General features: G+C 44.7%; 1 protein-coding gene across 1 annotated transcript in view; it reads right to left on the reverse strand.

The window, feature by feature from the left end:
- The window catches only part of yjefn3 (YjeF N-terminal domain containing 3), a 79936-nt gene that overhangs the window by 41973 nt on the left and 21241 nt on the right, over positions 1-16722 (reverse strand). Inside the window, exon 2 of the mRNA XM_068015788.1 lies at positions 8391-8499. Within this exon, the coding sequence (XP_067871889.1) occupies positions 8391-8499 (109 nt within the window). The remainder of the gene's footprint in view (positions 1-8390; positions 8500-16722) is intronic.

Below are 16722 nucleotides of genomic sequence, written 5' to 3' on the forward strand. Positions count from 1 at the left end.
TTTCAGGAGTGAAATTAGGAAACACGTCTACACACAATGGGTAGTAGAATTGTGGAACTCTCTTCTGCAGACTTCAGTTGATGCTGGATCAATTGTTAATTTTAAATACGGGATTGTTAAAATTTGTTCACTAAAGGCATTAAGGGATCCAGGACAAAGACAGGAATATGCAGTTAGGTCCCAGATCAGCCATGATCTCATTGAATGACGGAACAGGCTCGAGGGGCTGAATGGCCTCCTCCTGTTCCAATGGTCCTAGATGGATGACCAGCCACTCTGTTATGGCTGTATTGAGTCAAATAAAAAGGATGATTTCTTTATAACTCTCACGCACAGCAGCGGGCTGCCAGTCTGAAAAGCATTCCAGAGATCCAAAAATCATCAGAGGGAGACACGACAGTAAGTTATACTTAGGTCTGGATTTAACACTGGCTCCTGCCAGCACTCCATCAGTTTATAACCACAATTTATAAACAGTGCCTTTTATCCTGCATCAATCCATGGGGGAGAGAAGAGACAGCAGAGAGAGAGAAACAGAAGCTAAAACAACACCTCGCTAATGACCTTATTGGTAAATGCACTATTGGGTGTGGTACAAAGTTATTCAGACCCCCTGCTCCCAGTCTCGATCCTCGGCCACTGCTCAGTTACATGGAATACACAACACAGCAACTGTCCATTCAGCCCTACAGGTCTATGCTGCTATTTATGTTCCACATTTTTATTTTATTCATTCATGGGGTGTGGGCGTCACTGGCATTTATTGCCCATTCCTGACTGTCCTTGAGAAGGGTGGTAATGAGCTGCCTTCTTGAACCGCTGCAGTCCACGTGGTGGACTGTGCTGTTAGGAAGCGAGTTCCAGGATTCTGTGATGGTGATGGTGAGGGAACGGCGATATAGTTCTAAGGCAGGATGATGTGCGGCTTAGAGGGGAATTTGCAGGTGGTGGTGTTCCCATGTATCTGCTGCACTTGTTCTTCTAGGTGTTAGAGATCGCCAGTTTGGGAGATATTGTTAGTGGATGTTAGGGAAGGCGAGTGTTAAGATCAGGACTGGAAAACACATAAAATCACAGAATTGTTACAGTGCAGGAGGAGGCCATTCAGCCCATCGTGTCCACACTGGCTCAACAAAAGTAAAACAAAAGTAAAACAAATTTTCACCCAAAATATAACCTGGGATGAAAGGTGGAAATTGGGGGAATGAGGTAATTGCAAAGAATGCTAGAGAAAATCATCGCGTCAAAGAATGGTTACAGCACAGAAGGAGGCCATTCGGCCTATCGTGTCCATGCTGGCTCTCTGCAAGAGCAACTCACCCAGTCCCACTCCCTTATGGGGCCACTGTGGCTGTTATTGAAAAGAAAGTGGGGCCACTTTAAAGGCAGGAGCTTAGGGAAGTGAATAACAGTGTGTTGGAGCTGGTGACAGATAACTTTTTACATCATGAGGTGGGTTTAATTTTAATCGAAATCTCTGCTTTTTCATCCTGCTCAATATTACTCTCTACTGACCTCGAAGGGGAATAAAATCGGACGGGAGCAAAGAAAAACAGCATTCCACCTGATCCCATCAGCATTCCAAAGGGCAGGATGGTTAGCGTTTCCACATGTTTCTCTCTGGAGTAGCTTAGGGCCTGATTGGGTCAAGCCTCCCCGGTGGAGGAGCAGATGGGTCCTGAGAAGCAGTTCCCCCCAGTGTCCTGGATGGTAGGTGCAGTGGGTAGCTGCGCTTCATCGAATCAGGAGGTCAAAAGCTCTAAGATCTATTGGCTGACATTACTCAGGGTGGCAGTGGAGGATGCAACAATTGACCTCAATCTCCCAGAACTAATTAATAAGTGATCGTGCTCCTGATGTAGGTGTTAGTCGGTCTGCTCGCTGTCTGACTCGGGAGGCTGTGGGTTCAGAATTCACTCCAGAGACTATAACAATGCAATCTAGGCTAACATCACAGTATAGTACTAAGTGAATGTAGAAGGTGCTGAACTCTCAGGGGAATGTAAAAGATCCCATGCACTATTTTGAGGAAGAACATGGGAGTTCTCCCCAGTGCCCTGGCCAATATTTATCCCTCAACTAACATCAGTGAAGAAAGAAAGCAGATTATTTGTGATCTTAACCGTATTGCTGATCTTGGAATCTTGCTGTGTGCAAATGGGCTGCCAATTACAACAGTGGACTACACTTCAAAAGTACTTCATTGGCTGTAAAGTACCTTGGAACATCCTGAGGTTGTGAAAGGTGCTATATAAATGCAAGTTTTTTTTTTATTTGTTTGTGGAATGTGGGCATCACTGTCTAGGCCAGCACTTATTGCCCTTCCCTGGTTGCCCTTGAACAAAGTTGCTTGCTAGGCCATTTCAGAGGGCATTTAAGAGTCAACCACATGGCAGTGGGTCTGGAGTCACATGCAGGCCAGACCAGGTAAGGATGGCAGATTTCCTTCCCTAAAGAACATTAGTGAACCAGATGGGTTTTTACAACAATCAACAATGGATTCATGGTCACCATTAGACTAGCTTTTAATTCCAGATTTATTAATTGAATTCAAAGCTACCCACTGCACCTGCTGTGGTGGGATTCGAATCCATGTCCCCAGAACATTAGCCTGGGCTCTGGATTAATAGTCCAGTGACATTACCGCCATGCCACTGCCTCCCCAATTTGTTCCTCCCAGTTCTTTCTTTCTGATTGCAATTCAGCAATGGAAGTAACATGGGTGAATATCAGGGGATGGGTGAGATCTTGGGTCAGGAAAGAATCAAGTTCAGTTGTGAAATCCACAACAGTCAAAGAGCTCTCTGGCACTGACTGTCTGGCTCAGCTATGGAGAATTGCCAGGTGGGTGAGGTAATGGTCCCAGTAAGACTTGGCACCATCAAGAGGGAAGGTAGCAAAATGAGGCAAGAAAATCATAAAATGGTCACTATAATAATTGGAATATTCATATGGAATGCATCCAATAATAATCAAAGAAACAAAGGCAGGAATATTGGGAGCCATGGTTGAAATATTTTGCAGCTCATTAAACGTCAGGCAAGAACCAGATGATTGGTAAAAAGTTATTGTTTAAATTCTTTATTAAAGGTCAGACAACCTGTCGTCTTAACTGGTATAATAGAAAAAACATGGAGGGAAATAACTCCAGCTAACCAGAGCAAAGGTGATGTTTCTGTGCCAAGATGGGTTTAGGAACATAGGTCAAGCCAAGAAAAAACTGAATATCCTGTGGATGCTTTTTTTTTTATTCATTCATGGGATGTGGGCATCGCTGGCCAGGCCAGCATTTATTGCCCATCCCTATTTGCCCTGAGAAGGTGGTGGTGAGCTTCCTTCTTGAACTGTTGCAGTCATGGAGGGTAGATACACCCACAGTGATGTTAGGATGGGAGTTCCAGGATTCTGACCCAGCGACAGTGAAGTAACTGCGATATAGTTCCAGGTCAGGATGGAGGGGAACTTGCAGGTGGTGGTGTCCCCATGTGTCAGGTGCCCTTGTCCTTCTAGGTGGTAGAAGTCATGAATTTGGAAGGTGCTGTCTAAGGAGCCTTGGTGCATTGCTGCAGTGCATCTTGTAGATGGTACACACTGCTGCCACTGTGCGTTAGTGGTGGAGGGAGTGAATGTTTGTGGATGGGGTGCCAATCAAGCAGGCTGCTTTGTCCTGGATGGTGTCGAGCTTCGTGAGTGTTGTTGGAGCTGCACCCATCCAGGCAAGTGGAGAGTTTCCATCACACTCCTGACTTGTGCCTTGGGGATGGTGGACAGGTGTTGGGGAGTCAGGAGGTGAGTTACTCACCTAGCCTCTGACCTGCTCTTGTAGCCATGGTATTTATATGGCTATTCCAATTCAGTTTCTGGTCATTGATAATCCCAAGATAGTGGGGGATTCAGCGATAGTAATGCCATTGAATGTCAAGGGGAGATGGTTAGATTTTCTCTTGTTGGAGATGGTCATTGCCTGGCACTTGTGTGGTGCGAATGTTACTTGCCACTTATCAGCCCAAGCCTGGATATTGTCCAGGTCTTGCTGCATTTCTACATGGACTGCTTCAGTATCTGAGGAGTCGTGAATGGTGCTGAACATTGTGCAATCATCAGCGAACATCCCCACTTCTGACCTTATGATTGAAGGAAGGTCATTGATGAAGCAGCTGAAGATGGTTGGGCCTAGGACACTACCCTGAGGAACTCCTGCAGTGATGTCCTGGAGTTGAGATGATTGATCTCCAATAGCCACAACCATCTTCCTTTGCGCTAGGTATGACTCCGGCCAGCGGTGAATTTTCCCCCTGATTCCCATTGACTCCAGTTTTGCTAGGGTTCCTTGATGCCGTACTTGGTCAAATGCTGCCTTGATGTCAAGGGGAGTCACTCTCACCTCAACTCTTGACTTCAACTCTTTTGTCCATGTTTGAACCAAGGCTGTAATGAGGTCAAGAGCTGAGTGGCCCTTGCGGAACCCAAATTGAGCATCACTGAACAGGTTATTGCTAAGCAAGTGCCGCTTGATAGCACAGTCGATGACATCACTTTACTGATGATTGAGAGTAGACAGATGGGGCGGTAATTGGCCGGGTTGGACTTGTCCTGCTTTTTGTGTACAGGACATACCTGGGCAATTTTCCACATTGCCGGGTAGATGCCAGTGTTGTAGCTGTACTGGAACAGCTTGGATAGGGGTGCGGCAATTTCTGGAGCACAGGCCTTCAGTATTATTGCCGGAATATTGTCAGGGCCCATAGCCTTTGCAGTATCCAGTGCCTTCAGTAGTTTCTTGATATCACGTGAAGTGAATTGAATTTGCTGAAGACTGGCATCTGTGATGCTGGGGACTTCAGGAGGAGGCCGAGATGGATCATCAACTCGGCACTTCTGGCTGAAGATTGTTGCAAATGCTTCAGCCTTATCTTTCGCACTGATGTGCTGGGCTCCCCCATAATTGAGGATGGGGATATTTGTGGAGCCACCTTCTCCAGTTAGTTGTTTAATGGTCCACCACCGTTCACGACTGCAGAGCTTAGATCTGAACCATTGGTTATGGGATCGCTTAGCTCTGTCTATTGCATGCTGTTTACGCAGTTTGGCACGCAAGTAGTTCTGGGTTGTAGCTTCACCAGGTTGACACCTCATTTGAGCTATGCCTGGTGCTGCTCCTGGCATGCCCTCCTGCACTCTTCATTGAACCAGGGTTGGTCTCCTGGCTTGGTGGAAATGGTAGAGTGGGGGATATGCTGGGCCATGAGGTTACAGATTGTGGTTGAGTACAATTCTGCTGCTGCTGATGACCCACAGCGTGTCATGGATGCCCAGTTTTGCATTGCTAGATCTGTTTGAAATCTATTCCATTTAGCACGGTGATAGTGCCACACAACACAAAGGAGGGTATCCTTAATGTGAAGGCGGGACGTCGTCTCCACAAGGTCTGTGTGATGGTCACTCCTACCAATACTGTCATGGACAGATGCATCTGCAACAGGCAGATTGGTGAGGACGAGGTCAAGTATATTTTTCCCTCTTGTTCCCTCGCCACCTGCCGTAGACCCAGTCTAGCAGCCATGTCCTTTAGGACTTGGCCAGCTCGGTCAGTCGTGGTGCTACCGAGCCACTCTTGGTGATGGACATTGAAGTCCCCCACTCAGAGTACATTCTGCACCCTTGCCACCCTCAGTGCTTCCTCCAAGTGCTGTTCAACATGGAGGAGTACTGACTCATCAGCTAAGGGGTGGGGGGGGTGGTGGAGGAGGTCGGTAGGTAGTAATCAGCAGGAGATTTCCTTGCCCATGTTTGACCTGATGCCATGAGACTTCATGGGGTCCGGAGTAAATATTGAGGACTCCCAGGCCAACTCCCTCCCAACAGTATACCATTGCGTCAACTCTGCTGCGTCTGTCCTGCCGGTGGGACAGGACATACCCAGGGATGGTGATGGCAGTGTCTGGGACATTGTAAGGTATGATTCGGTGAGTATGACTATGTCAGGCTGCTGCTTGACTAGTCTGTGGGGCAGATCTCCCAGCTTTGGCACAAGCCGCTAGATGTTAGTAAGGAGGACTTTGCAGGGTCGACAGGGCTGGGTTTGCCATTTTCGTGTCCAGTGCCTAGGTCGATGCCGGGTGGTCCGTTCGGTTTCATTCCATCATGTGATGCATGATGACTTTCATTGGACAATTACTAAGATGAAGGACAAGAAGGTTGGGGCGATTTGGAGAGCTCTACCAAAGGGCTGGCACAGGCCCGATGGGCTGAACGGCCTCCCTCTATAAAACTGGGAGTTGTTGGGATTGGATAATTAATTGGCTTTTAATACTTTGAAACAAAGAATAGGGATCAATGGCTGTTACTCAATTGTGACAAATGAATTAGCTCCAGAGAGTGTGTTTCCCCTGGCTGGAAATAGGGGGCATGGTCTGAGGGTAAAGGGTTGAGATTAGGAGAAATTTCTTCACTCAGAGGGTTGCGAATCTTTTGAACTTTCTACCACAGAGAGCTGTGGATGCTCAGTTATTCAATATTTTCAAGACAGTGGTCGACAGATGTTTGGAGCACTGAGAGAATCGAGGGATATGGACATAGGCTGGGAAAGTGCAGTAGAGGTGAAAGATCAGCCATGATCTTATCGAATGGTGAAGCAGGCTTGAGGGGCTGAATGGCCTACTCCTGCTCCTATTTCTTATGTTTTTATACCTGCGAATACTGGCCTGGGACCTCTGCTATGTAAACTCCTCTACATACTAGCAGATATCCTGTGGCATTGCTCAAAGCAGTCTGGAGTGCGGTTGTGAAGAGCTGCTGCGATCCCGGCCTGTTGCTTTAAGACCCCTCCCTGTAAGAATCCGCATAATTGTACTTCAGATGTACATTTCAGACTCCAGGTCAGTGTCTGACTTTTTCTTCCATTTATTAAGATTGTCGTGCTTCTGTATCGAAGGTCAGAGTCAAGTGTGATTGAGTTGAGTTAGATGCAAATTTTATTACAAATTATTTACAGCACAGAAGCAGGCCATTTGGCCAAACTGGACCATGCCAGTGTTTATGCCCCAAACATGCCTTCTCCTACCTTACCTCATCTCATTCTTATCAACAAAACCTTCCAATTCTTTCTCCCTCACGTCTTCCCCTTAAATGCAATAAACATTATTCGCCTCAACCACACCCTGTGGTAGCGAGTTCCACATTCTCACCACTCTCTGGATAAAGAAGTTTTCCTGAATTACCTATTGGATTTATTAGTAGCAACCTTTTATTCATAGCTCCTAGTTCTGCTCTCTCCCGTACCTTCCCCAGTGCCTCTATATCCTTTTCATAATATGGTGACCAGAACTGTTCACAGTATTCCAAATGTGGTCTAACCAAGATTATCATAACTTCTCTGCTTTTCAATTGTGTCCCTCTGGAAAGGAAGCTCGTTGCCTGGCTTGCTTTTTTTTATGGCCTTGGCAACCTTAATCGCTACTTTTTAATGATTTGTATTTCTGTACCCAATTATATCAATAAGATTTATGTCTTGAATCTGTCCTGTTGATTTCAGGCATGACACATGAAATTGTCAAAAGTAGACGAATAAAGAGTATCATTTGATACTAGTTTGTCTTTACCTGGAGGCACTAATTTACAAGCATCTGCCAATTTACAATCTTTCTGCACCAGCAGCGATTAACCTCTAATTAATCCCAAAGTAATAACATATTAAATCAATATACACCAGCACTGTATCAGTGATACAATGTACACAGGTATGATACCAGTGTGAGAATACACATCAGTCTTCTTCTTCTTTGGCCTCCTTGTCTCGGGAGACAATGGGAGACATCAGTACTGCACTGAAATTAATGTATACCAATGTTATATCGATATGAATATATACCAGTGTTATCCATGTGAAATTTGATTGAGGAGTTTTCTACTTTGTTAAAAGAATGTGCATTGAAAATCTTACATCTGAATATTGTGTCTACCTGGTATGTCAATTGTTGAACGTGTGCTAACTTCCCTGCTGGAACTTGTAAAGCGTTTGTTTGTAATGCTGAAATGGGATGTAAATAAATCTTGCCACCTTTCCTGAGAAGCTCAGCAGAACAGCGGAATCAGAGGAACTCTCTGTTTCGTTGATCAGGAGCTGGAGCTGAGCAGCATTTGCGACAGTTCAAACACTGGTGGTTAACTGAGGCTGTCACTGTGCTGACCTACAGCCTCTTCCCTCTGTGCTGTGAGCCAGTGTGCCCAAGTCTTTGTGTGGCAGAGGGAGGAGCAGTGTGACTAAAGGCTGCGCCGTGGTGCTGCATGCTCTTTGTGTACCTGTTGTATCCTGTGTTGGCTCGTACCAGTCCGAGTGGCACGGAGGGGAGGTTGAAAGGCTTGGAAGAGGATGACCGTGAGTCGCCTACCTTTGTTATTGCCAGGGCACAGCTGTGTCCAGCGATCTCTATCAGTTGCTGCTGTCCAAATCTGTATTCCTCGTAGAGTTCCTTCTCCAATGCCTTTGCCTCTTCTTTACTGCAGAAGACACAAGTTGGTGGAAGCAGTGAGAGCACGATAATCTCCCTGTCTCTCAGCCCTCTACCGGTGTCAGCTGTAGAATTCTCACCTCTAGGTCAAAAGGTCATGGATTCAAATCCTACTCCAAACCCATAATTCAGGCTGCCACTGCAGTGCAGTACTGAGGGAGTGCTGCACTGTTGGAGATACCGCCTTTTAGGTGAGACTCTCTCTTAGGTGGAATTCAAAGACTGTATGACATTATTCAAAGACAAGCAGGGGAGTTCAAACTGGTGCCCTGGGCCAATATTTATCCTTCAAAAAACATCACTTAGAAACAAATTATCTGGTCGTTATCACATTACTGTTTCCTACATTACAACAGCAACTGCACTTCAAAGGTATTTCATTGGCTGTAAAATGTTTTGGGATGTCATGAGGTTGTGAGAGATGCTATATAAATGCAAGTTTTTCTTCCTTTCCCAGCAGTAGAGTTGGTTGGTTAGGACAATACATTGATGCATCAATCATTTATCCCTATGGATTACAAGAATGTGAGTTTGTATCTGTGACTCTACATAGGGAAAAGTGGCCTATCTCGGTCTGGCTGGCAAAGCCAGTTGAGGTGCATCATGTAGGATAATAGGTAAGCTTCACTGTGTCACATACAGGGCAGTGACAACATTTATATAGCATCTTTACTGTAATGATATATTTTGAAACAAGTGAGAAAAGTGTACCAAGCAGATGTAGGAGGAGAATTAGGGGAGGTGATCACAGTCAGCGAGCTGGGTAATATGGAGACTTTTGAAGGAGTGGAGAGAATTGACAAAGTGGAGGGGATTAGAGAGAGAGCTCCAAAGTGCAGGCCAATACAACTGAAAATGGGGAAAGGGCAACAATGTAAAAGAGTCAAAAGAGCAGAGGGTAGGAGGAGGGTGCAGAAGTAGGGAGCAGCAAAGGGACATAAACAAAGATTTGTTGCATTGGGAATGGGAGGGGCCACTGCATGTTGGTGAGAACAAGGGGTAGGATGGGGAGTGGGACTTAGTGTGGGAGAGGATAGGGGCAGCAGTGTTCTGGAGAACAAAGAACAGTACAGCACAGGAACAAGCCATTCGGCCCTCCTAGCCTGCGCCGATCTTGATGCCTGCCTAAACTAAAACCTTCTGCATTTCCGGGGACCGTATCCCTCTATTCCCATCCTATTCATGTATTTGTCAAGATGCCTCTTAAATGTCATTATCGTACCTGCTTCCACCACCTCCCCCGGCAGCAAGTTCCAGGCACTCACCACCCTCTGTGTAAAGAACTTGCCTCGCACATCCCCTCTGAACTTTGCCCCTCTCACCTTAAACCTATGTCCCCTAGTAACTGACTCTTCCACCCTGGGAAAAAACTTCTGACTATCCACTCTGTCCATGCCGCTCATAACTTTGTAAACCTCTCCACCTCCGTCGTTCCAGTGAAAACAATCCGAGTTTATCCAACCTCTCCTCATAGCTAATGCCCTCCAGACCAGGCAACATGTTGCAGCTTGAGAGATCAAGGAGGGAGAGAGGTGGAGTAATTGAGCCTTGGGGTGACATAGACGCAGATGAGGTAATTACCCTTGAGAAGGTGGTGGTGATCCACCTGCTTGAACTGCTGCAGTCCATGTGGTGTCGGTACACCCACAGTGTTGTTAGGGAGGGAGTTCCAGGTTTTTGACCCAGCAACAGTGCAGGAATGCCGATCTATTTCCAAGTCAGGATGGTGTGTGGCTTGGAGGAGAACTTGCAGGTGGTGGTGTTCCCATGCATCTGCTGCCATAGTCTTTCCAGCTGGTGGAGGTTGCAGGTTTGGGAGGTGCTGTCGAAAAAGCTTTGGCAAGTTGCTGCACACAGGATAGCACACAAGTTATATATGTGGACTGGCAGGAACTTAGAAATTCACGTGGAGAGTCAAGACCCACAGTGCTGGACGCCAACAAGTTGAAAAGAATAGGAGGGAAGACATAAGTTTATCTTAGGTTTTAAGCGAATCTAGGTTGTAGAGGGAAGATTTAATTAATCAATGTTCAGTTAGAATTGATTTTGTAATTAAGATTAAGGACAAAAATAACTGTACTGAGGCGTAGAACTTCAAACGAGGAGGATGAATATAGAGATTATATCCTGTAGTCAGAGAAGATTGGGGAAGGCGACTGAAAGAATTGACAAGGAAGTTTTGAGAACGTGTGAGGAGAGAAGTGTAGGGGATGGAATTCTAATGTCTAGGAGTACAGAAGGCTGCCTTAACCATGAGGGAGGTGAGTAGAGTTGCCAACCCTCCAGGATTGCCCTGGAGTTTCTGGGAATTAAAGATCATCGCCAGGACACTGCTGCGAGCAACACCCACAAGGGCATTAAATAAAAATAGGTTATTTTCTTCAGTTTCTTTGAACAGTTTAATTTTTTGGTTATAAAAAATATTAGAGATGGAGGAGGTGGGGTGGGGTGGGGTGGGGGAGGCTGCTTGACTGGGTGAGGCAATTGGAAGTGGGAAAGCTCTCCGCCTCTAATCCTCTCTCTCCTCCTTTAAGACACTTCTTAAAACCTACCTCTTTGACCAAGCTTTTGGAGATCTGTCCTAACATCTCCTTATGTCGCTTGGTGTCAAATTTTGTTTGATAACACTCCTGTCAAGCACCCTGGGATGTTTTATTATGTTAAAGGTGCTATATAAATGCAAGCTATTGTTGCTTATGACAAAGCACTTCGACATGGTTGAAGGCATTTGCTTGTATGAACAGTGTTTAAGAACAAAGGACTGGCCAGATGATAAAAGACCTAGGTCCATCTAGTTTGCATTTAACCATCCTGGTAGCTGCCTGATACAATGATAATGGAGCTGTTGACTAATCACAGCGATCAATCTCTATCAGTGAGTCATCAATAGACCCAGACATGAGGTGAGGAAAACCCCCAGTGGTGGAGAGCTTTGGGAACAATAGGTCCAAAATCACCTGTACCTCCTAAGCCTGCTGCAGTGTGTAAGTTTACTTCAATAACAATTCACAGCGCACATGAATTATGTTGATATTTGAAGCAGAAAATCACAGGCTGGCATATTCCAGTCTTTACTAATTAGTGTTTGTTGCCTTTTGTGATACACTGCAGTCCCAGTATTGTTACCAAGCCTAGTTTTCAGTGCAGCGAACTGATTTTCTTTGCACCTTGTGAGTCTGAGTTTTATGAATACTTTAAGCACCAGGAATACATCCCTGTGAAGCTCTGTTAGACACTGCCCCCATCTCAGCCTCAGCAAGAGTCCTCTCCTTTTATCACCTTCTGCCCTCCATTGGCAAGCCAATTTTCTTCCTTTTTATAAGATTAAGTCAATCTCCTGTGGTGCAGCACATGGGGAGTGAAAGAAAGAACTCCCATTTCTGTAGCATCTTTCACGATCCCAGGATATCCCAGAGCGCTTTACAGATAATGAAGTATTTTTTGAAGCGTGGTAATTTAGGAAGCACAGCAGCCAATTTGCACACAGCAAGGTCTGCTAATTGATGACTGATTCATCTATTTTAGTGATGTTGGTTGAGAGATAAATACCAGGGAGAACTCCCCTGCTCTTCTTCAAAATAGTGCCGTGAGATCTTTTACGTCCACCTAAGAGGGCAGACAGGGTCTCGGTTCAAGATCTCATCTGAAAGACAGCACATCCGCGAGTGCGGCACTCCCTCAGTACTGCACTGGCAGTGTCAGCTTAGAGTTTGTGCTCAACCCGAAGCTACAAGCTTCTTACTCAGAGGTGAGAGTGCTGCCCATTGAGCCAGGGTTAACACTGCGAAGACCTAGTGTAGTTTTCAGGAAAAATGGATTCAGACACACAGATAATGTAATACATTCAGTCTTTATTTTATTACATAGAGTCACAGAATCATTTGCAGCATAGGAGGCCCTTCAGCCCATCAAGTCCATGCTTCAACTTGATATAATTTATGGTTAAAAACAAATTTATGGTTAAATTGTCAGCAATTTGGCGAATAGGGAAACAGATGTGGTTAAAGTGTGGGATTGTCTTTGGGCACTGCTATTCATGGCCAGAATGGACAATGATTGGGTAATTTCCCTCATCAATCAGGCCTGGAGACTGCATCTCTTTAAGTGACTGGGATTTATTTTATGGAAATAATTTGTGCTATGTAACTAGTCACCACTCACTACATCTTGCTGACAAAATTACCCTGCGATTATTGGGAGAAGTTGCTATAATTTTTGTCAAGATTTCTGTTTGCTGTTATTTCTACAGACTCTTTTTAAATAGACTCTGTAGACTGTTTGCTGCAGTGCACTATTTAAATAGACTTTGTTTGAGTTCTGCTGTAAGTCCCACTCCACCTCTAACTCATTGGCTGACAGTGGTGTCAATAAACACGCTGCTTTTTTTGCAATACAGCGTGAGGCACTAGAGCGCCACCACTGTTGGAAGCTGTAATTACAGCATGAAAGTTTACATAGGCAGTTTCAATTTAGCGCCTTTCATGATGTCAGGACGTCCCAAATCATTTTACAGCAAATGAAGTACTTTTGAAATGTAGTCACTGTTGTAATGTAGAAAATGATAATGGAAGTGAATCTGTTGCCTATTTTAAAACTCTGAATGATTTTTTATTTTCATTGACTCATTTATTGTCTGTTTTGTGTTACAGTTCAATTTGACAAATTGAAAGAAGAACCAGGAAGGGAGATGAGAAGGATTTTTTTTTTAAATGCAGTGAGTTGTTTTGATCTGCAACGTGCTGGTTGAAAGGATGGTGGAAGAAGATTTGACAGTAACTTTAAAAAGTGAATTACTTAAAAACATAAGAAATAGGAGCTGGAGTCGGCCATTTGACCCTTCAAGAATGTGCCAACAGTCAGTAAGATCATGACTGATCTTCTACCTTAACGCCACATTCCCGCACTATCCCCAACTCCCTTAATTGCCTTAGTATCCAAAAACCTATCAATCTAAATATACTCAACAACTGAGCATCCACAGTCCCCTAGGGTAGAGAATTCCAAAGATTCACAACCCGTTGAGTAAAGAAATTTCTCATCTCGATCCTAAATGGCCGCTCCTTCTTCTGAGATTGTGACCCCCTAGTTCTAGATTCTGCAGCCAAAGGAAACATGTTTTCAGTATCTACCCCATCAAGTTTTATATTTTAGATATTATAAATACTTGATAAACACTTAAAGTGGAGAAATTTGCAGGGCTATGTGAATGAACAGGGAAGTGGTACTAATTAGATAGTTCTTTCAAATAGCCAGCACAGACACGATGGGCTGAATGTCCTCCTACTGTGTTGTAAAATTCTATGAATTTCTATCCCTCCAAGTTCTCTCAGGCTTTCGCAGACCCAATCTCATGCTCCTCTATCTGCTCAATTCCTTCTCGCCTCTCTTTAACTGACTTTATATTGACTTCTATGACGTGCTGGTCTCCCTAAGGCCATTCCCCAGAAAATCCTATTTCTTTCTTCAGGGCCAGGCAGATCTGGCGAGCTGCTTTTGGGGGTTTCTACCAGCACAATGAGTACAAGAGGCGCCAGCACAGGTCACACACAATATCAACAGTAAACACGGGGTTAATTTTCTCCTTCACTGCCTGAGCAGTAAATTCAGAGTGGATTCCCACCCGGTGGGGAACCCTCCCAGTGGAGAATCCTTCTCATGGAAAATCAAAGCAAGGAAAATCAGACAGGTTTTACGATGGTAAGTGATCCAAATAATTGCTAAAAATAATATAGAAGCATTGAAGAAGATGCCAAAAAGATTGACAAGGATAATACCAGATTTGAGGAGTTATTTTCATCAGGAAAACTGGAGGGAGCTGTTATGTTCAGAAAAGAGAAGACTGAGAGGTGACCTGATAGTGGTCTTGAAAGCTATGAAGGGGGTAAGGGGATAGGGGGAGTCATACGAACATACGAATTAGGAGCAGGAGCAGGCCACCTCGGTCCCTCGATAAGATCATGGCTGATCTGACTGTAACCTCAACTCCACATTCCTGCCTACCCTCAATAACCTTTCACCCCTTTGCTTATTGAGAATCTATCTACCTCTGCCTTAAAAATATTCAAAGACCCTGCTTCCACCGCCTTTTGAGGAAGAGAATTCCAAAGACTCACGGCCCTCTGAGAGGAAAAATTTCTCCAGAACGAGGGACCAGAAATACAAAATAGTCACTAATAAATCTAATAAGAAATTCAGGTGAAAGTTCTTTACCCAGAGACAGGTGAGAATGTGGAACTCACTACCACAGGGAGCAGTTGAGGTGAATAGAAAAGATGTATTTAAGGGGAAGGGAAAAAGGCATAGAAAAGTGTCTGATAGGGCGAGATGAAGTAGGGGGAGGAGGCTCATGTGGAGCATAGACACCAGCATGGACTAGCTGGGCCTCAATTCTGTGCTCCAAATTCCAAATAAATTGAGAATGAAGGCAACTTGGAGAGCATTGAACTACAAGTTGGATCAAGTCATCCCGACAGCATATAGTTCATCAAAGAGGCCAATTCCAGAGTGTAGTGTGTAGATTTAGACACTCTATCTCAGAAAGGATATAGATGTATTTGAAAGAGCTCAATAATTTCAGTAATTAATGCAGCTCCTCTCAGTTTTACTACAACCTCCTTCAAAATGTAAGTGCTCCATGTAAGTTAACAGTTAAACGCAGTGCAATAAAAAGTCTTTAACAACTCTGAGCTGGTGATAACTTTGGCTGAGATTAGCGTTGAGATCTGATGTCTAGACGGATGATCTTATCTTCCTTGCAAAGGAAGAAAGCTCCTTTGACTCCAATATACTTTGCAGTAAATGGGAATGTGAACACATAGTTACCTCATACGTTGAACATGAATATTGTGTCATGGAATATTCCAGCAAAATAATTTTTTTCGCTGTTGATTCCTGGGATTGTTTGTACCCCCCATTTCTGACTGAATATCTACAGAGTAATTCCCAAGCATTTGTAATCAGGCAAACAGAACAATACCCGGGCTTTAGAGGGTTAAATAATGAGGACAAGTTATTTAAACTTGGCTTTTACACCCTTGAGTACAGAAGATTGAGGGATGATCTTTGAGGGGTGATCTGATCGAAGTGTTTAAAATAATAAAGGGATTCGATAGAGTAAATGCAGAAAAACTATTTCCACTAGTAGAAAATAGGTGACATAATCTTAAAATTAGAGCCAGGTTTATCAGGGCTGATGTCAGGAAGCACTTCTTTACACACAGGGTCGCGGAAATCTGCAACTCTCTCCCCCAAAAAGCTGTGGATTCTGGGGGTCAATTAGAGCTTTGAAGACTGAGATCAGTAGATTTTCGCGAGGTAAAGGTATCAAGGGATATGGATCAAAGGGGGTAACATACAAAGGAAGGTGAGGTGAATTAGGAAGCACTGTCCAGGTCTCCACAAGTCGGGTTTTAAAAGAGATAGAAAGAAAAAAAAAAATGACTTTTTTTTAACGCCTTTCCTGATCTCAGGGCATTCCCGCCAATGAAGTACTTTTGAAGTGTAATCACTGTTGTAATGTAGGAAATGCAGCAGTCAATTTGCACACAGCAAGATCCCACAAACAGCAATGTGATAATGACCAGATAATCTGGTTTAGTACTGGTGGCAGAGGGATAAACATTGGCCAGGACACTGGGGAGAACTCCCCTCTCTTCTTCGAAATAGTGCCATGGGATCTTTAACGTCCAACTGAGGGGCCGGACGGGTTTTTGGTTTAACATCTCATCGAAAGACAGCACCTCGGGCAATGCAGCACTCCCTCAGTACTGGAGAAGACGGAGGGAGGCGAGGAGTCTCGCAGTTTAGAGATGCAGGGGAAATCTGAGTTACAGTGGTAGAAGAGACCAGACGAAGAGCCTTGATTTCACGCAGTGAGGATGCAAGGAGATGATTAGCAAAGGTTATTTTCTGATGGGACCAGGCTGTTTGCATCATCCACCTACCCCTGCCCGAGGTAGTTGGTGAGATGGCCCAAACAATTGTGGTCGTGTCACATTAGCATTGAATAGATGAGCTTCAAGCACCAATGGCGCGTTGTATAGGCAGCTGACGGGGTGGAGGGTGACTCATTGGGGAGGTCCACCATGACAAGGCTGCAGCAGGACCTTAGGGGGGCGGGGGGTGGGTGGGGTGGGGAACATGGAAATGTCAGGAGATAAAGGGAGCGACAGTTTTATAGGGGCAGCGAAAAGTTTTCCAGCAAGTTGACCAA

Source organism: Heterodontus francisci, chromosome 36 (assembly GCF_036365525.1).
Source record: "Heterodontus francisci isolate sHetFra1 chromosome 36, sHetFra1.hap1, whole genome shotgun sequence".
Classification (NCBI taxonomy): Eukaryota; Metazoa; Chordata; class Chondrichthyes; order Heterodontiformes; family Heterodontidae; genus Heterodontus; species Heterodontus francisci.